Here is a 21,718-nt window from a genome sequence, read left to right as displayed (position 1 = left end):
CATCCACTGTACACAGCCCCAGGCCAGCCAGAGGGTCCCTGAAGTGTCCCCATGTCCCTCTCTGGGCTGGGGACAGCATCCCCCTCACCTTCACCTTGGCTTTGCACATCCTCACTCTTTTCCTAACCCAAACCCACCACCAACCTATACCTCACCCAGTGCCATAGAGTAGGGACAAGCCTTCCCCATACAACCACACCCCCTCTGTTCCTCTTCCCCTGCTCCAAAAAGCCCTTCTATCTCCCCAAAGCACCTCCCTCCCCCAGGCACCCAGCAGACACTCCATGGGGCAGCCAGCTGGCAGCACAGCAGAGAAATGGACAATTTTATTACTGACCAGGATCACTGCAGAGTGGGAGAGCACGCGGGGCATCCACCCAGCCAGGCGCTGGGATGGGAAGGGATGGAACAGCCATGACACTGAGCAGCCAAGTGCCACCCATGGGGCTGGGGGTCCTGGTTGTGTCTCTCCAGGGGCAAATCCACAGTGGGGGAAACGCCACAGCTACAGCCCCATATGGAAGCAGCTCCAACCCTACAGCCCCCCCAGGGGTCTTGCTGTGACAGATGGTTTAAGCCCTCTCCAGCATCAGGGCATCAGTCCAGGGTGGGGGGACAGAGGGAGCAGTGCTAGAGCACTCCAGCCAGCCTGGGGGTGATGGGGTTCCCTCTCAGCCCAGGATATCCAGGTAGATAGGAGGGGTCTTAACCAGGGCCTGCAGGCGGCTGTGGATGTCCTGGATGCGCTGACGCTGCTGTGGCTCCCGTTGCCAGCAGCTCTGCATGATATCATACACTTCAGAGGGACACGTGCGGGGCCGCTCCAGCTCCCGGCCCTGCGTGATGCACTCGATGGCCTATGGGAACAAGGGGACATGAAGCCCACAACAAGCACCCAGACCCCACAAAGCAAGGGGGTTCCTTGCTTCCCCCCATCCCATGTGTAGACATGGTGCCAAGCCCGGCTTCACGCTCAGCCCCATGTGAGACCCCATGTTGAGCCCACCTCGGTGTTGGAGAGTTGGTACCAGGGCTGCTTCCCATAGGTGAAGATCTCCCACAGCACCACACCGAAGCTCCAGATGTCGCTCTCAGTGGTGAACTTGCGGTACAAGATGCTCTCAGGAGGCATCCAGCGGATGGGCAGCATGGTCCGACCGCCCACCTGCAAAGCAGAACCATCAGTGTGTATCCCCCCCGCAACCCCCCAACCCTTCCCCTCCCTGCTGAGTGCTCAGCAGCGCCATTAAATATGGATGGGGTTGGGGAAAGGGGCAGCAGATGAGATGGAAATCAGAGGTAGGGAGGGTGTGGAACTCACCCGGTAGTAGTCGGTGCTGTAGATATCACGGGACATACCAAAGTCCCCAATTTTAACCACCAGGTCGTGGCCAACCAGGCAGTTACGGGTGGCCAGGTCACGGTGCACGAAGTGCAGGGATGCCAGGTAGACCATACCTGAAGCGATCTGCGTTGCAATCTGCAGCATGTGGCTCAGTGTCAGCTGCCCGCAGGGCTGCCCTTGCCCTTGGTCCAGGATCTTGGCATCTGGTCCATGGGATCTAGCAGGGCACAGGGTGCTCAGTGTGTGCATGTATGCAGGGAAAAGGTGTGCAGGTGTGTGCATTTGTGCCTGGAAGTGCTGCGTGTGTGTTTGCACATGTGCTGGGAAATGCTGTGCTTGAGTGCAGGGAAAGTACATGCATGTATGTATGCAGCCATGCAAGGTGCAATACGTGTGTGCATGCATGGTGGGGAAGGGAGTGCATGTGTGTGTGCATGCCTGCAGGAAGGCATATGTGTGTATGCACACGTGTGTAAGCCCAGGACAGAGAGGGCTGTGTGTAAGTGTGCAACCATGCCAAGGAAAGCTTTGCATGTGTGCACATGCATGCTAAAGAACATACAGATCAACCTACATATGCATGCATGCAGGAGAAGCCAGGCATATGAGTGCACACATGCATGCATACGGTGCTAGTGCACACACGAGAGCACCCACAGCAAGGAATCCCATGCATGTACACATCAGGAATGCTGTTCACACATCGGCAGCACTGAGCTGTGCATCATTGGGTGCCAGGAGGTGTGAAAGCAGCAGGCGTGCATAGAGCAAGGGTGAGAGCAGGCCGGGGGCTGCACATTGCTTTGATGCCCAGTGCTGCTGACAGCCGGGCCGGGGAGGCTGGACCGGGAGCAGGGGGCTCTGCTCGGCAGAACCATTAATGCCAAGTCCCATAACAATAATCATAAAAGCCACGTCTCAGAGCTCATCGCGTGGCCACTAAAGCGATGCCTCTGGCAGCCCCCCCGTCTATCAGCAATACCTGGGGGGCCAATCGAAAAGTCTCTGCTTATTCCAGCTGATGGCCAATCTCTCTCTATTTAAGCCTCTCAGACAGCTAATCTAATCAATATTGCAAGGAGGGCTGCATTAGCAGCGAGCGCAGAGCGGCTGTCTGAGCCGCGTTGATGGAGAGGGGAGGGAGCGAGGGGCCGGACCCACCTGAGGAAGCGGTTGAGGTCTCCGTGCTTCATGTACTCGAAGACCATGATGAGGGGCTCACCCTCGGTGCACACGCCATAGAACTTGACGATGTGCTCGTGCTGTAGCACCGTCAATAGCTCTGCTTCCCGCTGGAAGTCCAGCCGTGCGCTCTCAGTCACCTCCTTTAACGCCTGCAGGCACAAGGCGTTAACATGGCACTGACCAGCCCAGGACCCTCATCCCCCCCAACCCCTTCACCTTCACAGCCACCAATGTCTTCTCCTGCTCTGGAAGGAGGTGGGAACACTCAGCCAGGAAGACTTTCCCAAAGGCTCCCTCGCCCAGCTCCCACTTGAGCACAATGTCACGGCGCTGTACGTGGTGCACACCTGGGGGACCCGCATCCATCAGCCCAGAGCCCCCCACCACAGGAGGACAATGGGGAGCAGTGGGGGATGCTGAGGCCCCCCAGCCTTACAGGCATTGCAGAAGTACTGTGGGTTCTCAATGAAGTTGCTTTTCAGCCCATCCAACTTGCTCTCTGTGGAGGACACGGGGCTGCTGCCCAGGTTCATGAAGTGCAATGACATGGCCAGGTCATCCTCCTGGGCCAGCACGGCTGAGCCTGCAGGGACAGGGGCACATGAATAGGGCCATCACAGAGGGGTGAGGGGTGCTTTGTGCAGCAGTGCCAGGTGCTGCCGAGCATCCCCCCCCACCTCCAGCCCCAGGGGAAGTCAGTGCGATCAAACCCATTTGCAGGCTGAATCCATTCCAGGAGTGAATTAGCAGCTGCTGCCCGCACTGCTTGGCCCCGGAGGAGCCCCATTGCCACCCAGTGCCCAAGGGGGTGCCAGGCAATGGGGACCCATGAGGACCATTGCCCCATGGCTGTGCCCCTACCCGGTGCAGGAAGAGGGGACTCACGGTTAATGCCGAACTTGGAGCGGCGCCCGCACTTGTTGAGCGCAATGAGCATGACAGAGAGGAAGAGGGAGGCAAAAACAGCCAAAGCCACAGCCACGGAGACCTGGGGACAAAGGGAATGGTGAGTATGGGGCTGGGGTCCTGCTGCAAAGCCAAGGGCAGCACCTTTCTCCAAGCCCTGGAGGTGATTGTAATTCTACTGGGGAAACTGAGGCACAGTGGAGGGCAGGAGGCTGCCTATACCCCATCCCACCTCGCCTTGCCTCTGGTTTGCTTTCACTTTAAGGACTGCTTTGCTTTCCCACAGGTGTCCTCGTGCCCCCTACCCCAAATCACAGGGCACCCCATCCCAGTCAAGCCCTCACCCCAAATGTGTGCTCATCCGCTGTCTCCATGGGGCCCTCCAAAGAGCTGTTCCTGGTACCTGTGTGGGGAGAGGGCATAGGGTGAGCGTGAAGTGGGGGCACATCCTCACTCCTGCACAATCACTGCAGCTTCATCATTGGGCATCACCACAGCTGGGGGTTAATAGCAGGGGTAGCAGCATGCCCCAGCACTCACCCAGTGGAGATATAGACACTGTGCAGCATGGAAAAAGGAAAGAGCACACATTAACCACCTCCCCCCCCATAAGAGAGTCCCATGTTTCCTTCCCAATCCTTGGGGAAACTGAGGCACGGGAGGGGGACAGAACCCCTTGGCAAGGTGGGAATAGAAGTTTCGGTGCCTCCTGTGTCAGGATTAGGGCAGCACATCTCCTTCAGCCCCACTGTGACCCACCGGGGATGGGCTCCTCAGGGCTGAAGCTGAAGGGGTTATCCATGAAGCGGCCCTGGATGCTGCGGGTGGCTCTGCCCAGGGGGTTCTGCACCACGAGGGTGTAGTTGCCGTTGTTGACATGTGTGGGGCGGTTGAGCTGGAGGCAGCCGTGCAGCGTGGTGGAGTTGGGCTCATACTCCACAATCCGCGTGTGGATGTATGGCCCCTCAAGCAGAAACGTGCCATTGAAGAGCCAAAAGATGCTGGGTGCTGGGTTGCTGTCCACTGAGAAGGGGATGCACCAGAAGTGCTGAGCGATGGCCTCGTGCAGGAGCAGAATCACCGGTGGGACTGTGGGGACAGAGCTGCCTGTGTCCCCAAACATGCATCCCCAAACGTGGGACCCCCAAATCCGACCCTCATACCACCCCTGGCCCCCCAGTCCTCCCTCTCTCTCCCCATCCCCTGGGTTGCTTACAGGTGACATTCAGTATCACGCTGTCCTCTGCCAGCCCTGCTGCATTCTCTGCCCGGCATGTGAGGTCCTTGTGGTTCAGGCTAGATGAGATGTTGTTGATCTCCAGGACAAGCTCCCACTCTGAGAGCTGCAGGGAGCACCGGGATGGGGTGAGCACATCCTGCACTGTGGGGGATGTTGCAGGGGGTTGGTGCTCATGGAAGATCCCCACCATGCCCCAAGCCTTGCCTTGGTGACGGATGGCTCTGATCCCACATCAGGGAGCACCCACTCCCCGGTGGCTGATGGCTCGCCCCAGATGTGGCAGGTCAGGTTGATGCTGTCCCCTTGACGCAGCACCACATCGGGGTGCTCAATGTGGGCGGTGGGAGGCTCTGCTGAGGAGAAACGAGCTGTCCTCACACTGTCCCTGCCCTCAATGGGCTCAGGGTTGGGACCTTGTTGTATTTAGATCCCCCTGTGCCACCTACCACAGCCAAGCAGGGGATGGCTGCCCAGGGCCACAAGTGTGCTTCCCTCCCAGCAAACCAGAGTCTGGTTGCCCAGCTCAGCACGGCTCCCGTTCTGCCACAGCTGCAGCCAGCGGATCCCACAGGAGCAATTGAAGGGGTTTCCCTCAAGGATGCTGAGATGGGGAGAGGACATGAGCTGCACGTAGTTCATCTCCAGCTGCATCAACCCCATAGTGAACAGGGAGGATGGCTACACCCAGGACTTCATGCTGCGCAGATGCCGCACTGGGTGTGTTGTGCTGTCCCCATCCCTGTCCCTCTTCCCATCCCTGTTGTGAACACACTGGGCTGTCAGAGCTGCAGATCTGCAGCTGGGTCTCCCACAGCCACTGGTGCATCCCCAGCCCTATCCCTGCTCCCACATCCCCCAGAGCCACATCCCCAGCCATCCCCCATTCTCTGTCCCCTCCCCACGGCACTCACAGCTCCTGCAGGGGCAGATGCTGGAAGGTTTTCCAGGAGAGACTGGTCAACACATTGAAGGAGAGATTCCTGCGAGCACAGACCCCCATCAGCCTCCCTTCCCCAAGTCCCCTCATCCTGCATCATCCTCACACACAAGGGTCTGTCACATGCTGGGGACAGAGCTGTCACACCATGACCAAGCAGAAGCACATACAATAGGTTGGCTGCCAACTCAGCCTTTGGATACCCCTTTAAGGGCCCTCCATGATCCCTGTGGTAGGTTCCCCCCCCCCCCACTTTCCAGCATCCCCTCCTGCATGGGGGGGCTGCACTACACAGAGCTCCCATGGGGGCTCCAGCCTCAATCAATGGTTTCACATTCAGCAGCACAGCCCCACGCGGTCCCTCTAGATCGAGTTTTGCTGCTGGGCAGTGGGACAGCATCGATCCTCCCTGAGTGCAGGGACAAAGCCACCCTGTGCAGGGATGAGTGCCCCGAGGGGGTTGATATGCATAGGGATGGGGACCTGAGCCCTAGAAGGGGGGTACTTACACATGGCTCAGCCTGTGGGTGTCCTGGAAAGCATCGTCAGATATGTACTGCAGCCCCGAGTTGGAGATGGTGCTGGGGGAAGCAAGGGCTAAGCACACACAGTAGGAACCCTGTCCCCATCCTCCCCATCCCACCCCAGAGGGCTCACAGGTGCCTGAGGTCTGACAGCATCCTGGTGTCATCCCGAGTCAGAGATGTCAGCAGCTGTTGGTTCTCGATGATGCTGGAAGGCAACAGTGCAGCAGGCAGGGGTCAGGCCCCCATTGTGGGATCACCATTGTCAGAGCAGGGGGATCAGCCCTAGAATGGGGTTGGGGACAGAGGTATCCCCACCTCTCCCTACACCCACGGTGCCTCATGACGTGATGGTGGTGCTGAGAAGCAGCTTGTTCCCCCACTGCTCCTTTTCCTAAGGAAAACCCCTTTGGGAGCCAGTGTGGGGTTTTCCACCAACCCCACCCCCAAGCCATGATGGGGACGAGGGAGACACAACAGAGGGATGGCTGGTGGTCTCTTAGGGGATCACCATCCACCCCACCCTATCAGTCAGTGAACAAAGAGCTGGCAGCGCCCACAGCATCTCCCAGCACGTGGAGAAACTGAGGCAGGGATGTTTGCAGCAGCCGCCCCAGCAATGCAGCAGTGCAGCAGGGTGAGGACCCAGGAGCCCAGGCAACTAAACTGTCACCACACACCCTTTCTCCCTCCTCATCCCAGCACATAGCAGGGGGTGAATGGAAAACAAATGCCCCAAGCCAGGCAGTATGGGTTCCCAAACCCCTCCTGCACCCCAGATGAGTGCCAGCACGGTCGTGCTCTCCCCATGCTGGGGAATCATCTTGGATCCAGAGGGATAGGGGCTCAATTCCCACTCAGCTTCCCAACCCACAAGCCTTGGGCAGCAGGACAGCATCATCATGGTGGGGACAAAGCCCAGTCTCCTCCTGCACCCCATCACCACCCACCTTCACATGGGCACTCCCCATCCATGCACCCTGCTGGCATCCCCAGCCCTACTGGCATCCCACGGGAGGGGGCAAAGAACTGTCCTGAGTCCCTCCCTCACTCCCTGTGAGTCCATAGCAGGGATTCCCCCCACCTTTGCACCCCAAAAACCCCTCTCCAGGCAGTCCCCAGCCCCATCAGTGACCCAGCACTATCCCAGTGCCACCACTATGTCCTCCAGCCCCACCGCCCTCACTCATCATTGTGTCCTGGCCCAAATGCCCTGACCCCCACTGCCATCCTCTTCCTCACCTCCATCCTCATCAGCCTGTCCTGGCCTCACCACCCCGTCCTGTCCTTATCCCATCCTCATCCCCAGTCCCCATCTCCATCACTAATCCCCCTCCCTCATCCCCATCCCTGCTCCCTCTCTTCACCATACAACCCCATCCCCAGGTCCCCATCTCCATCACTAATCCCCCTCCCTCATCCCCATCCCTGCTCCCTCTCCTCACCATACGACCCCATCCCCAGTCCCCATCTCCATCACTAATCCCCCTCCCTCATCCCCATCCCTGCTCCCTCTCCTCACCCATCCCCAGGTCCCCATCTCATCTCCCATCCGCACTCACACATCGATGGGGCGATAGGAGGTGCCCAGCAGCAGGACGTTGAGGCTGCTCACGGTGAGGGGCTCCCGGCATCGAAGTGTGCGGGGTGCGGGACAGCGGCAGTTTGCGGGGCAGGCTGGAGGAGCGGCGGATCCCGGGGGCAGCAGCAGCAGCGCAGCCAGGCACAACCGGAGCCAGGCGGGCAGCATCGCGACCCGGGGCCGCTCCGGGACCGCCGCCCTCGCACTTCACCGCCGTACCGGAGCCCACGAGCTCTGTACCGGAGGGTTAAAAGCGGCGCCCGGTCCGGCCTCCTGGGGAGGGGCCAGCGGCTCCCCCCGCCCCGACCCTGCCCGCAGCCCCGCACCGCACGGTGGTACCGGGAGGGTTCGGGATGGGAGCTCGGACCGCAGGTGGGGCGGTAGAATAGGGATTCTACCCTCACTCTGCCCTCACACTGTATTCAGTGTTCTCGCTCTGCACCTTGCCCACACTCTGCTCTCGCTGTGCCCGCAATGCCCGCACCATCCGCTCCCGTGCCCCCGTTTGTAAGAGGCGGAGGACACCTCCCACTGCCCCTCCCTGCACTCAGGGCCATCAGGAGCACCCCCTCCCCCAGCTCTCCCATCGATCTCCCAAAATGTCCCAGCTCTGAGACTCCCTCAAGCCCCCAGTTACATCGGGGTGCAGAATTGGGAAGGTTGATGGCACAGTGGCCTTGTTGTCTCACCTTCTTGGGACCCTCTTTGTGAGAGGAGAGCAGAGTGGATCCCTATCTGCCCCCATCGCCCCAATCCCACTCCCTGCGTTCTAGCAGCAGAGCTCACTTGTGCTCTGAGTTTGGCACGTTCTCAGCCTGAATCCCACCCCCAGTGCTCAGCCCTGAGCACCAAGGGACTGGTATGGGGACAATAGGGACCTGCGAGACCCCCCCCCCTTCCCCCTACAGACATCCCGGGTCTGAGTTCAGCCACCGCCTCGCGAATTCCTCTGCTTTGACGTTTTTTTCCCCAGAAACGCCTCCGGCTCAGGCACCGCAGGGCAAAGCCGCAGCGGGATGCGCAGGAAGCAGATGGGACCGGCGGACGGCAGTGGAAAGCCCCGAGCATCGTTCCCCCCCCCCCCCAACCCCCCACCACCCCCGTGCCCCCACAGAGCAAGCACCGCTCGACCGAGCTCCGTCCTGCTTTATTCTCCCTTCTCCCCCGGGGCAGACAGCAGAACCTGAGCGGCCCCGACGCGGTGCCCCGCAGTAAGGACTGTAGGGAACCTACAGGGCAGCGCCGTGCCTCAGTTTCCCCACCTGCAAAACGGAGTGTCCCATGGGGCAGCTCCCTCCCTCCCCCCCCTTTGCTACCCTCTCCCCATCGCAAGGGGTTGGTATTGCAGTGGCTGCCCCCAGAGCACACCCCTTTCCCTTAAAAGCAATAAATAACGCGAAGGGCCCCTCGATGGGGCGGGGGGATGAGTCCGCAGCGGGCGGGCGGGCGGCAGCCCCCGCTCACAGGCAGCTCGTCCCGTTGGGGAGCCGACCTCGGCTCTTGCGGGTGGGTAAAGGGGGTGCGGGCGGCTCGTCCTCCTCGGGGAGCGGCTCCGTTTCGGCGTCCGAGGGCTCGTTGGAGCCGCTCCGCCGGTTCTCGGGGCTGTAGAAGAAGGAGAGGGTGCGGAAAGCGGGTGCCATGTGCTCCTTGATGCTCTCCAGGAGCTGAACGAAGGACGGGCGCTGACGAGGGTTCTGCTGCCAGCACAGACACATCAGTTCATGGCTGCGAGACAAAGAGTGCACAGTGGGTACGGGGGTCTCCAGTTCCCCCTCTTGGCCAGCTCAAGGGCAGCCAGCTCACCGGGGTTCCGTGCAGACCAGAGGCCACAGTGGAGCTTATTGCCCACCCCAAGCAGTTCTGATAAGAGATCCCCCCCCACTCACAGCTGATCAGGGCAGTTCTCTGGCCGCTCCAGGACGCCGTTGTCCATGACGTAGTGCAGGACCTGCTCGTTGGACATACCCTGGTAGGGCTGCTCAGCCAGCGTGGTGATCTCCCACAGCACCACCCCAAAGGACCTGCAGCACACAGAGGTCAGCCCGGGGTGGGTGGTGGCTCACCTACGTGGCTCCCTCCAGCCCCATCACCCACCAGACATCAGACTGAGTGTTGAAGATGCCATCCTTGAGGGCCTCGGGGGACATCCAGCGGACAGGGAGAAGCCCCTTGCCCCCTTTACGATAATAATCTGTTTCATAGATGTCCCGCGTCATGCCAAAATCTGGTGGAGGAAGAAGAAGGAAAAGGAGGAAAAAGAATAAGAGAAGACAAGGAAAAGGAGGAAGATAAGGAGCCATGAGCCATCTGGACATAGGGACACATCTCATGCCCACCCATCTGTGGCTGCCCACCTCCAATCTTGACGGTGAAGTCCTCTGACACCATGCAGTTGCGCGCGGCGAGGTCGCGGTGCACAAACTTCTTGGCATTGAGGTAGGCCATGCCATCAGCGATCTCACCTGCCATCTGGATCATGTCCTTGAGCGAGGGTGGAGGCAGCCCAGGGTTGTTCTGCACCATGCACAGAGAGAGGAGGCTTTGGGGGGACGTCCTCAGGGACGGGGTCTGTGCCCCCTCCTCTGTAGGGCACCATGGCGCCTGGGCAGCCCCTCACCTCGGCGTCGGGTCTAAGAGAGCGCAGGTAGCTCTTCAGGTCCCCACGTGTCATCAGCTCCATGATGACCAAGGCTGGCTGGCCCTGGGACACGACACCAAGCAGACGGACCTGGGGAGAGAATGGAAACAGAACGTGGGCAGCCATAGCCCCATGTCCCTGGGGGTGTCCCCGTGCTGCCACCTACCACGTGATGGCACTTGAAGGCTTTCATGACAGAGGCCTCCTTGAGGAACTCGATGCGCTCCCGCATGGTTGCCAGCTCATTGACTGTCTTCAGGGCCACCTTGGTCTCCTCACCCTCGGCCACCAGCCCCACCGCCAGCCCCTCATACACCATCCCAAAGGAGCCTTGCCCCAGCTCCCGGATCACCGTGATCTTCTCCCGTGATACTTCCCATTCATCAGGGATGTACACTGCAGGGGGGTCACCATCATTAATATCACCATCACCAAGCAGAGGAATGGGGCAGCAGACCCCAGGGGGACATCCCCACATACTGTCTGAGGCACTGAAGTACTCAGGGTTGACAGAGGCATACAGCGTCCCACTGGGGTATCCATCATTGCTCCTGGGAAGATGGAGAGGGGGACATGGCACAGAAGACAAGGGACAAAGGACAGGGGGACAAGAGACAGGGATATGGAGCCACCTCCCCACCTCTGACTCAACTGAGTGCAGCCCCAGGATTCAGAGGGATCACTACCTCTTTTTATTGTAGAAGAAGACAAAGACGGCGAGGCAAGAGATGAGCACCATGAGGACCACAGGCGTAACAGTGAGCAGGATGTAGAAGCTGCCGGACTCCTCCTCAGCTGCCAGGAGTGTGTCCGTGGGTTGGGGGGAGCAGGGTGTTGTGGGACCATTTGTAGCAGAGACAGGGAGCCCACTGCTCCCTAGGGCAGCAGCATTCTGTGCCCTATGCTGCTCCCCTTCTGGTGTCCAGGTCCAGGAGCACTCCCTGATCCCACCAGTGCTCCCCAATACCCCAGTGACTCATCCAGCAGCACCCTGCCTCCCAGCTCCCAGCCCAGCAGCCCCCCATTTCCCACTGGCATCCTCCTTGCCCCCATCATCAGGTACCTGGTCCAAGGATGTAGAACTTGACGAGTCCTGTCCAGGAGCCATTGCCAGCCAGTGATGTGGCACGGACCTTAGCTGAGTAATTGCCTGGCTGCAACAGGGCCAGATGCACACCTCCATACTTAGCATAGCGGTGTCGGGAGACGCAGACAACAGTGGTCACCTCCTGGGGATGAAGGGATGGTGGCAGTGGGGACATCCCAGTCATGGGGAGGGGGTTGCTAAGTCAGGTCCTCACCTCACTCTCACGGCTGTACTTGATCTCATACTTAAGGATGAGCCCATTGGGGTTGTGGGGCTCCTGCCAGCGGAGCAGCACGCTGTTCTTGCTGGCTGGCTCCCAGGTCACGTTACCAGGAATGTTGTCAGCTTGTACTGGAATGGGACATAGATGGGATCAGGATGAGAGGTGATGGCCTCACATCGCACCAGTGGAGGTTCAGATCAGATGCTAGGATAAAATTGTTCTCAGAAAGAGCGATAAAGCATTGGAACAGATTGCCCAGGGAAGGGGGTGGAGAAAGGTGTAGATGTGGCACTAAAGGATGTGGTTAGCAGGCATGGTGGTGATGTATTGATGGCAGGCACTGATCTCAGCACTGTTTTCCAACCTTAAAGATATTGTGATTCTACCAGCCCAGTGCTGATCCCCTCCCAAAAGCACCAGCACCCTTCAGCCCTTGGACGTACACTCAGGCATGGTCCTGGCAAAGACAAAAGTGGCTGCACTGCAGCCCACGGTGTGAGCAGCGTGGTTGCATGCATGGATGTCGATGCGGTACTCAGTGAAGTGCCGCAGCCGCGACAGCACCGCGCGGTCCCGCACCACTTTGTCCTCAAAGATCTGGAAGTCAGGTTTGGGTTCAGCTCTGGTGTGGCTCAGGGGTGGTGGCTCCACTGAGGAGGTATTGGTGGGGGATGTGACGGCCATCAGGTCCCTGCGGCGCTTTGGGGTCCTGTGGGGATAGGAAGAGGTTTGGAGTCAGGGAGTGTGGGGTTTTCACATGCAATGGGACAGGGGAGAGCCTTAGGGTTTTGGGGTTGTTTCCAGCTCACCGCTGTGGGTACTTGTTGATGGATGTCACCTTCCAAGGTGGCCTGAGACAGTGGGAAATGGGTTAAAGAAGCCAAGGAACTCCCCCCTCCCTGTGGCAGAGCAATGCTTGGTAACCCCTTGACCCTGGTACCCCCCAAAGCGCCGGCACCTGGGGATGATGATGGAGTTGTGGAGGAAGTTCTCAAACTTCTTCTGGAAAGACTCGGCCTCTCCCTCCATGCGGAGCTGCCCATCAGCAGGACGGCAGGGACAGCAGCGCTCCTCTGCATCCTGCTCCACTTCAGGGCCATCCCCATCGCTGAATCGCGTGTCTGCACTGCTGGTGGGCAGCTTCAGGCCTGGAGGTGGGGATGAGCAGAGCTGCATCTCCATCTCTATCCCCATCCCAGTGCATCACAGGGACCTGGAGATGTCTCCATCCCAGCACAATCCCTGGTAGCTCTCCTGCACCTTTGTGGCAATAGTCGTTGACATAGAGCTCCATGTCCTCAGCCAACTGCTGCCACAGCACCAGGTAGTAGGTGATGTTGCCATTGCGCTGCGTAGGTGGCTTCCAGCGCACCACGATATGGGATGAGGAGTTGGACATGGAGATGACATCCCGAGGCACTGTTGGGGCTGGGTGGGCATGGGGACATCAGATACAAACTGAGGCCATTGTGGGCCCCCCAACCCTACCCCCCCCCAGCACCCCATACCTGCCGGCATGGTGCGGATGTAGACCACTTCGCTCTGAGCCCCATAGTTGCGCCCTTCCTCGGCGGTGGTGAGGGTGATGGCACGGACAAAGATGGCATATTGAGTCCATGGCCGCAGGTTGAGCAGGGCAACCCCTGGTTCCTGCTCACTGCTGAGTGGCAGCTCCACATCCAGCACGTTCCAGCTCTGTGCCCCACAGGCATCTTGCCCCACATACTCCGATACGTTCTGGAAAGGTCTGACAGCCACCCAGCCAACAGGTATCAGCTGTGGGTCCCAGCAGACCCCAAGCCTCACCACCCCATGGGGTCCAGCAGCCCCAGACGTGCCACATGAGGATGCTGCAGGCTGGGGGACACAAGGATCACTTACGACTCCTTGTAGTAGACAATGAAGCTGAGGAGGTCTCGGTACTCAGGGGGCCGGTACCGCTCCCACTTGAGGAAGATACGATCGGACTCGGTGATGTTGGAGGTGAAGCGCAGGGTTTGGGTTTTGCCTGTAGAGAGGTGCAAAGGGCTCAGAGTCATGGTGCCACTGGGTCCCCCCATCCCCATCCCCACACTCACAGGATGCCCGGTCCCCGTTGGTGCGTGGGTTGATCTCTGCCTTGTTCTGACGTCCCTTGGTGCCCGTCACCTCCTCCATGTGGTAGATCTCAGCCAGGCAAAGCTTGGGGTTGAAGGCGAAATACATCTTGCCCACAGGGATAGAGAGGACGTGGTGACTCCAGTCCCACAACTGCTGCAGGTTCTGATTGTCCAGGACGTACAAGGTGTAATTCCTAGAGAAGAGGTAGATGGAGGTGATGGGCACAGGAACCCCACACCCAGGTGTACTCAACAGGTTCCATCCTCACCCATCCACCATGGAGTCCCCACGGATCAGCTTGAGGTTCTTGAAGAAGGATAAGGAGACAAGGGCGAAGGAGTGCTTGATCTTCAGGAAGCCCGTGATGGTCTCAATGAGGCCCAAGCTGCTCTGAAGTTCTGAGGCCAGATTATCTGTGGACATCCCAAGGCCATGAGCATGGTGCAGTGATGGAGCTGACCCTCACTCCTGAATGACCCCCACCCATTAATTCTTCCTCCAAGGGAAATTCCCCCCTTTGCCCCATGGCACTCACAGCCCCTGCGGATGTTTAGGATGAGGTTGCCCTCCACCAGAGTACAGCCTGCCAGCTCCTGTGCCGCCCGTGTCGAGTCCACTGTCTTGGTGCCAACCTTACACGCTTTGGGGCACAACCCCTCACACTTGTGGCAGAAGATGCTGCAGGGACAGGGACTGGGATGTAAGCCAGGCATGGAACCCCCTCCCTCCACTGCCAGCATCCTAGGGTGGTGGTCCCTACCTGCTTTCATTCCTGGTGTAGCCAGGGGGGCACTCAGAGAGGCATTGCTGCTGGTGGATGACGAACTTGGAGGCGTCGCGTGGGTTGTCGGAGACCTTGCGCAGGCTGGCACAGTACTCAGCCGTGACACAACGCCAGCCCTCATACTCGTAGGTGCGGGGTGGGCAGGAGGGCAGGCAGTGCCCATTGAAGTGGAAGTGACGGCAGGCCACGCAGGAGCGGCTGTCACGGGGTCGTCCACAGCCCCCCAGGCACTCAGCATGGCAGCATTCACCCGATGCCGTGCACGCCGAGCCCGCACCGCATGGGCACACTGCAGGGAGGTGATGATGGAGGTAGGAAAAGGGGATTGCAGGGCTTGGGTGGGTAGGGGGGGCTGGTGGTGGACTGCTGGTGGGGGAGGCAAGGAAAGAAAGTGGGGGAATGGAGGGGTAGATGAAGGGATGAATGGATGAAGAGATGGATGGGTGGGTGGACAGATGGATGGACACAGGGATGGGTGGATGGAGGGATGGGTGGGTAGAAGGGTGGATGGAGGGAGGGTTGGTTGGATGACAGAGAGATGGATGGACAGATCTGCATGGACAGTCAGGATAGATGGACAGATGGACAGGTGAGGCTCACCCCAGGCCAAGCCCCAGCCACCCAGCGGAGCCACGTGTTGCAGCCAGTGCTGGGGCAGTGGCCGAGGTTATAGCCCAGATAAGGATCTGTGTTTATAGTATATATTTCATTACCAGGTCTCCTGTTTACTGCAAACGAGCCCGGCAGGGGCGTGTATTTACCTCACCGCTGGGAAAACATGGCAGCTGAGAGCTGGCCTCTCCTCCAGAGAATGATACAGCTCGGATCCAATTACTCCACTGCAACTCGCTCCCACGCAGGGACAGATGTGCACCCAGCTCAGCCCTCCCACTGCATCCCAGTGCTTTCCAGTGCTCCCCATTAGCTCCCAGCACTGGGATGAGCATCCCCACATCACCTCACCCACCTTTCTGGCAGTAGCTGGAGGTCCAGCAGCGATAATCCAGCTGCCCATTGACCACAGTCTGCGCACACGGTTTCTCCACATCCAGGATACCTGGGCAGACGTCGGCGCACTCCTCAGCCAACTTGTTACCCACGATGTAGCTGTTATCCACGGCATCAGGCAGCAGCAGCCCCCAGTCGATGGTGGAGAGGTGGCAGAGCTCCTGGTTGCGTTCAATGCGCACCGAGCCGCGCAGCACGTGGCTCAGGCTGTGCAGCCCTATCTCCCTTAAGTGAGGCATCTCAAAGATGACCAAGGCATAGTTAAAGAAGAGGTTGGTGCCACGGATGACCGAGAGGTTGGGGAAGAGGTCCCTTAAGCTCTCCAGCCCATAGACACGGAAGAGCAACAGGTACTCCGTGATCATCAGCAGGCGGGGGAAGCTGAGCCCGCGGAAATCATCGACGCCCGTGGTGAACATCAGCAGGATCTGCAGGTTGCCCTCTATGATGGAGCAGTTCTCCAGCTTCTGCAGCTGCGACACGTCGTTGCGGATGTCCATGCTGCCGCAGACTGGGGTGGCAAGAAGGAGCACGGGAGCAATGGGATGGCCCAGAGCATCACCCCAACACATAGGTCATCCTCCCCACCCCCGGATAGGGCCACAGCGACGCGTGGCAGGGGTTAATGTCCTGCTCTGCCTGTCAGCTGCCTGTGGTTGCTGTGGGCAGCTGGGGCAGATGAGAGCAGCTGTGACAGGCAGCCAGCACACCACAGCTCCTAAGGGGACAGCACAGCTGCTGTGATGCTAACGAGGTCTGGCTCTGCTGGAGCTTCCCAGGACTGTTTCATATCCCTTTGCCAACCCCATGGAGGCTGCAGTCCCTGGGGTAACAGCGGTGAGGAGCACACAGCATCCTCCTACCAAGTCGCTCCCATTGACACTATGCAGGGATGGGGCTATGGGGTCACCATCCCAGGGCTTTTCTAACCCCGTGGGGGGGAGCATTGTGAGGGGCCCCATGGGGCTGAGCATCTCCTGCTGTCTCTGCTCCCCTCCAGCAGCATCTCCCAGCCTGAAACCTGACTCCTAGTTATTACAGAGAGAAACTCACTGATACTCAGAGAGGGATTTACTGTAAACACTGACAGCAAAGACAGCCAGCTCGGCGTGTACCCCAAACACCCAAGCAGCACCACAGCATGGAGCTGGAGCACTCAGCAGTGTGCAGAGAGGAGGCAATACATAGAGCCCACCCAGCACCATGGGGTACCCTCGGGACAGGGGGGGTCTCCATCCCACTGTGGGGCCAAGGATGCAGTATCCACTCTGAGAGTGCAGCCCTGTGCTGCCGCAGCTGTGACCTTGGCAAAGTCATAGAGGTCCCTGTGCTGAGCGGGGGAACAGAAGGAGAGAGGGGACCAGGAACAACTTGGTTCTTGTTGTGAGTAGAGAACATTCTGGGGTCCCCTGTGCCCTCATGGGGGCAGAGACAGAGCAAGGAGCATTCCCAGGGCAGTTCTTGGTATGAGTTTGGCTGCTTTATCCTCATTCCCCCTCCACTCCTCCTTGGGGCTATCAATGGGGAAACCGAGGCAGAGAGAAGGACAGATACACAGTGACAAAGCCAGGTATGTGGGTCCCCCTGTCTCCATCCTACAGGCAGCACTGAGACCCCACCAGTCACATCCCCATGTCAACCCCTGAGCCAGGACCATCAGAACCCTGTACTTGTCCCTGAGGTCACATCCCCAGCCCAGAAGGGTTAAAGTATCACTTTCCATCACTGCTGAGTGCAGTGGCTCCATGGAACCATTTCCCACATAAGCAAGTGACACCCTGAACCCAGCACAGGGCCCCCATTTCCTCCCCAGCTCCAAACCCCAAAGGTCACAGCCGGGCTGGTGCTGCCAAATGAGGATTGGGACAGTGGGGGGGCATCACATAAAGGGGAAACTGAGGCTCAGCCAAAACCTCCCAAACCTCCCAAACCCACATCCCCCTCACCCTGCTTCCCACCACTTACTTTCAGAGGGGGCCTGCACCGGGGGCAGCAGGAGGGGGTCGATGAGCAGCAGCAAGGCAAGAAGCAGCCGTAGGACCCCCAGTACCCCCATCCCGTGGGGCCACGTCTCACTCCTGCCTGGTGCTGCTGCAGGCAGGCACAGGTCCGGCCCCGTACTATGGGCACTCCTTACCAGCACCGTAGAACGTCGGGAGATGGGTGGCCCCGTGGCCCCTTCACTTTTGTTTTCGGCTGCCACACACAAAATATTTAGCCTGACAACTGTGTGGGGCCGGGCCAGGGCCACGGCCAGGGCTTGTTTGGGAAATAGAGAGGGGAGAAAACAGGGCAGCCCCAAGTGCAGTAGGGTTGGAGGGGGTCTATAGGTGGGAAATGCCCCCCAGACCCTGTGTTGCTCAGGATGATGCTCTGTGCTTTGCTTTCTGCAGGTGTGGGTATTGTGGGGTGGATTCAAGGGTGCAGATACACCCAGGGAGAACCAGAGAGGGGTCAATTCCAGGGGACAAAGGAGCGAAGAGGAGGAAGAAGAGAAGGTAAAGGAAGAGGAGGAGGATGAGGATGAGGAAGGGGAGGAAATTGCTCTGCTCAGCACCCAGGATACAAGGATAGGGGCACATTTATTTCTTGAATTAGAACCAAGGGAAGGGCAGAACCCACAGGTGAGGGGATACCTGGAGAGCACAGCAGTGCCCCTGGCTCTGCCCCAGTGACCCTCAGCACAGCAGCACTGGGAGCAGCAGCTCCAGCACCCGGGTGCTCACATCTGCTGGGGGCAAAGTGGGGTCTGGAGGTTCCTCTTGTGGGATGGCCCCACTTTGCTGCCCCCAACCCAGTGGAGGGTCTCAGGAGCAGCTGCTCCTACGTCGGCGAAGCAGCATCACAGGGCGGCTGCCCTCCTCCTCCTGGTCACTCTCACAGCAGCGCTGGGGGCACAGAGGGGTTGAATGGCAAGGACAATATCATGGGCCCCCCCAGAGAGGGGCACCCCATGTCACAGCCCCCCAGTGTTTGGTATGAACCCTCAGCATCTCACCAGCTCCTCATCCTCCGTCCTGGGGCTGCAGAGCAGCCGCATGCGGCACAGCCGGTTGCAGGCAGATACCATGTTGTAGGAGAGCTGGGGGAGCAGCAAGGAAGGGTTCTATACATTGGGGTCTCCCCTCCATACCCACCCCCAGACAGCAATACCAGGGCACAGACCCCACCATGGTCCCCCGCCCAAAGGCACCCAGCCCTGGAGTGGAACACTATGGCATCACCCAAGCACCCAAAGGTGGTGGGATCCCTCATATCGCCATCTCCATCCCTCACCCCATTGTCCCTCCCCTTCATTCACCTTCCACTTCCTCCTGGCGTTGAACTTGCGGAAGTTTTTCATGTTGATGGAGGAACGGCTCCGTTTTGCTGCCTGTTTCCTGCTCAGGGGCTGGAGGGATGATGCTGTAGCATCATCACTGCATCCCATTCCCAATCCCTCAGCACACAGCAGTCTGTGGAGCCCAGATATGTTCCCCCCTTTTATCTCACCTTAATCCAGGGGTGCACAAGGCACTCAGACGCGGTCATTCGCTCCCTGCAATAGACAGAGCTGTGATGGTGGGGATCTGGGGACCCCTAAGGATGGGGATAAGGACCCCCAAGGACTGGGACATAAACAGGGGTGGCACCCACTGAGGCTCCTTCACCAACAGCTTCTGGATGAAGTCCTTGGCCATCTCAGAGGTGTCACTGAAATAACGTTCCTCAAACTCATAGGTGCCCTCCAGGACGTTGGAGAGGGTCTCAGCATCTGTCTCACCCTGGAAAGGGGACAAGCCGCTGAGCCTGCAGGGACATGAGGGAGCATGAACACCAGAGATGGCCCTGCCACGCTGCCCCCCTGTGCCTCAGTTTCCCCTGGATGCATTTCCCCCTCACCCCTACTCACAGGATGTAGGTGATGACCCCGATGCTCCTGCAAGACAGAGGGTGGGAGTCAGGGCTGTCCTCTGGGGGTCCCCACAGCGGCACCGTGGGTCCCCCTGACATCCCTGTCCCTCTCCTCACCACATGTCGGTGGCGGAGCTCAGTGGTTCATAGTTGATCACTTCGGGAGCTAAGGGTGAAGCAAAGTGGGGGGGCATGTCAGGGGGGAGCACCACACGGGCACCCCAATATATCCCCATCATGAAGGTCCCCCTCTCAGTGAAGCTCTTGTCTGCCCCTTATATCTGGGGCTCCAGGGGTCCCACTGCCCACCCAGCTGAACCAGGAGCTCCATACCAATGTACTGGGGGGTCCCACAGAGGCTTTTGAATGTGACACCATCCTCCAGCTTCTGGGCCAGGCCGAAGTCAATGATCTTGATTTGGGGCTTGGGAACATCCTTCTCCTGCAGCATGATGTTCTCAGGCTGCAGGGGGGAGGGTGAGGAGCAATAAAATACCCCAAAACCACCCTTATGTAGGATCATAGGACAGTGGGGGCAGCCCAGATCAGCCAGGGACCTGCACAGGCACCTTGAGGTCAAAGTGGGCGATGTGGCGCCCATGAATGTACTGCACTCCAAGCAAGATCTGCTCCAGGAACTCAATGGCCTCTTCCTCTGACAGCATCTCCTTCTCCGCAATGAAGTCAAAGAGTTCCCCACCACGCATCCTGCACAGCAGGGCAATGCTTGGGGGGGGCTTGGGGGCTGCAAAACATCAGTATCCCCCCACCATCCAACCCCAGGACCCCACTCACAGTTCCAACACCAGCACCATCTCAGCTCTGCAGGTGAAGAGGTCGTGCAGCTGCATGATGTTGGGATGCTGTAGGTCCCGCAGGATGGCCACCTCCTTCTCTACCTGCACCTTCTCCAGGCCTCGTCGGCTGCCCCGGCATCGCCGTGTCTTCACAAACTTGGCAGCATAAAAAGCACCGGTGCTGCGCTCCCGGCATCGCTTCACCACTCCAAAGTGCCCGCTGTGATGGAACACAGGGCATGGATGGGGATAGAGAGGGGGGGTACAGCTGTAGTGCCACTACTTGGCACACCCCACACCACCCTATTCACCTGCCCAGCGTCTCCAGCAGCTCATACAAGTCCTCCACACTGCGTGCACTCAGGGTGACAGCCTGCCGGAGAGCATAGACCCAGCTTAGCCCCATGGGGGCACCACATCCCCCTGGTGCACGTTGCAAGGGGTTTATTGGTGTCTCCTGCCCCTCCACACCCAGTTTGCACCCCCTGGATCCCTCCCATTGCTCTCACCTGGGGGCTGTCAGAGGCAGCCCCGCCATCCTCAGCCATTGCTGCAAAGACAAATAGAGGGGATGGGAAAGGGGCAGCAGGGCCACGAAGAGCCCCCTTTGCCCCCCAAACTCACCACACTGATGGCGCAGCTCCTAAGCAAAGAGGGAAACAGAAGCAGGGCGTGTGGCCGAGTGTGCTGTGCTGGTGGGTAGCACTCAGTGCAAGAGGCAGGGTCCCCCTCCAGCAGGAAAAAACACCTCGATAAGGGAACACAATGAAGGAGCACGAGACCTGGAAGCTTTGTGCAAGGCTGTCCCTATCCATGGCCAAGCAGAGCTGTCTCCAACCCAGAACCTCACCCCCAGCCTTCCCCCTTCAAGCTCTCCTCGCTCCCAGCACTGCCAGCCCCGTGGATGGTTGTTCTGCATGGTGACAACCCTGTGCCACCCCCGGGCAGCACGGGCACCCAGCCAGGCACTACACAGCCTCAGATCCATGTAGGCAGCATCGTGGGGGCCCTGGGGGGGTCTGAAACAGCTTTTGTAGTGATAACAACACCATTATCCCCAAGGCACCGTGGTCCCTCATGCAGGGCTTTGCTGTGCACCCCCAGCTTGCAGCATCCTTACCTCTCTTTTAGCTTTGGAGATGGGGATGATGAGCCTTAGTGGGATGGTGCCACTCTCTGCTCCGTGTCGCTGCTGCTGAGCTCTGGGTTTCCTAGAAGCTGTTGTGATTCCTGGGATCAGTTGGGCAGCAGCAGAGGGAAAAACAGCAGGAAACGCCAAGAGCTGAAGCGTCTGATTCCAAGGTCTCGTGAGAAATCCCCCCACGCTGTCCCCGCCCGGACAGCTGTACAGGGGCTGGGAGAGGCCTTGTAGGGTCACATCCTTAAGGAGAAGCTCTATGGCTGTAGCTGCTCCGTCCACAGCAGCCGTGAGCTCCAGTGTTACAAACAGGAAACCTGCCTGACCACC

At 59.2% G+C, this 21,718-nt stretch overlaps 3 protein-coding genes across 12 annotated transcripts; all 3 read right to left on the bottom strand.

Moving 5' to 3' along the window:
• Positions 1-298: 298 nt before the first annotated feature.
• Positions 299-7,990, bottom strand: NTRK1 (neurotrophic receptor tyrosine kinase 1). The gene is made up of 17 exons (XM_085533605.1): positions 7,700-7,990; positions 6,271-6,345; positions 6,123-6,194; positions 5,588-5,656; positions 5,123-5,277; positions 4,881-5,026; positions 4,653-4,779; positions 4,196-4,525; positions 3,977-3,994; positions 3,781-3,839; positions 3,416-3,518; positions 2,967-3,113; positions 2,747-2,877; positions 2,507-2,679; positions 1,322-1,562; positions 1,007-1,165; positions 299-857 (listed from the first exon to the last, which is right to left on the bottom strand). The coding sequence occupies exons 1-17, from the start codon at positions 7,885-7,887 to the stop codon at positions 672-674; spliced, it is 2,379 nt and encodes a 792-aa protein (XP_085389731.1). The 5' UTR covers positions 7,888-7,990; the 3' UTR covers positions 299-671.
• Positions 7,991-8,851: 861 nt separating this feature from the next.
• On the bottom strand, positions 8,852-17,737 carry INSRR (insulin receptor related receptor). 2 transcript variants are annotated; one of them, XR_014941206.1, is made up of 22 exons: positions 17,525-17,737; positions 15,519-16,070; positions 14,528-14,840; positions 14,303-14,445; positions 14,036-14,180; positions 13,746-13,960; positions 13,549-13,675; positions 13,176-13,414; positions 12,928-13,095; positions 12,626-12,815; positions 12,477-12,518; positions 12,111-12,376; positions 11,659-11,795; positions 11,421-11,586; positions 11,044-11,152; positions 10,838-10,908; positions 10,524-10,753; positions 10,337-10,447; positions 10,074-10,258; positions 9,814-9,943; positions 9,606-9,740; positions 8,852-9,444 (listed from the first exon to the last, which is right to left on the bottom strand). XR_014941206.1 is itself a non-coding variant. In XM_015884415.3 (22 exons), exons 1-22 carry the CDS (start codon positions 17,613-17,615, stop codon positions 9,180-9,182), a joined length of 4,005 nt encoding a protein of 1,334 aa, XP_015739901.2. In that variant the 5' UTR covers positions 17,616-17,737; the 3' UTR covers positions 8,852-9,179. The 2 variants fall into 2 exon arrangements, 1 of the variants encoding a protein (XP_015739901.2); XM_015884415.3 differs by having other exon boundaries at positions 10,074-10,233.
• A 385-nt stretch (positions 17,738-18,122) lies between these two features.
• On the bottom strand, positions 18,123-21,694 carry LOC107324421 (death-associated protein kinase 2-like). Of its 9 annotated transcripts, none has more exons than XR_014941210.1 (14): positions 21,371-21,694; positions 20,875-20,998; positions 20,760-20,800; positions 20,562-20,623; positions 20,249-20,470; positions 20,023-20,161; positions 19,787-19,916; positions 19,571-19,619; positions 19,452-19,478; positions 19,196-19,323; positions 19,052-19,097; positions 18,861-18,950; positions 18,558-18,641; positions 18,123-18,447 (listed from the first exon to the last, which is right to left on the bottom strand). XR_014941210.1 is itself a non-coding variant. In XM_015884419.3 (14 exons), the coding sequence occupies exons 3-14, from the start codon at positions 20,796-20,798 to the stop codon at positions 18,367-18,369; spliced, it is 1,137 nt and encodes a 378-aa protein (XP_015739905.2). In that variant the 5' UTR covers positions 20,799-20,800; positions 20,875-20,998; positions 21,371-21,694; the 3' UTR covers positions 18,123-18,366. The 9 variants fall into 9 exon arrangements, 6 of the variants coding, with proteins under 6 accessions (XP_015739905.2, XP_015739907.2, XP_085389729.1 ...); XM_015884419.3 differs by having other exon boundaries at positions 19,052-19,112; positions 19,196-19,348; XM_015884421.3 differs by having other exon boundaries at positions 19,196-19,348.
• Positions 21,695-21,718: the final 24 nt, after the last annotated feature.

Source organism: Coturnix japonica, unplaced genomic scaffold, assembly GCF_054131305.1.
Source record: "Coturnix japonica strain WE unplaced genomic scaffold, WE-NBRP24 Scf062, whole genome shotgun sequence".
NCBI lineage: Eukaryota > Metazoa > Chordata > Aves > Galliformes > Phasianidae > Coturnix > Coturnix japonica.
The sequence above is the reverse complement of the archived record's forward strand: the minus strand, read 5'-3'. Positions and strand labels throughout refer to the sequence as shown.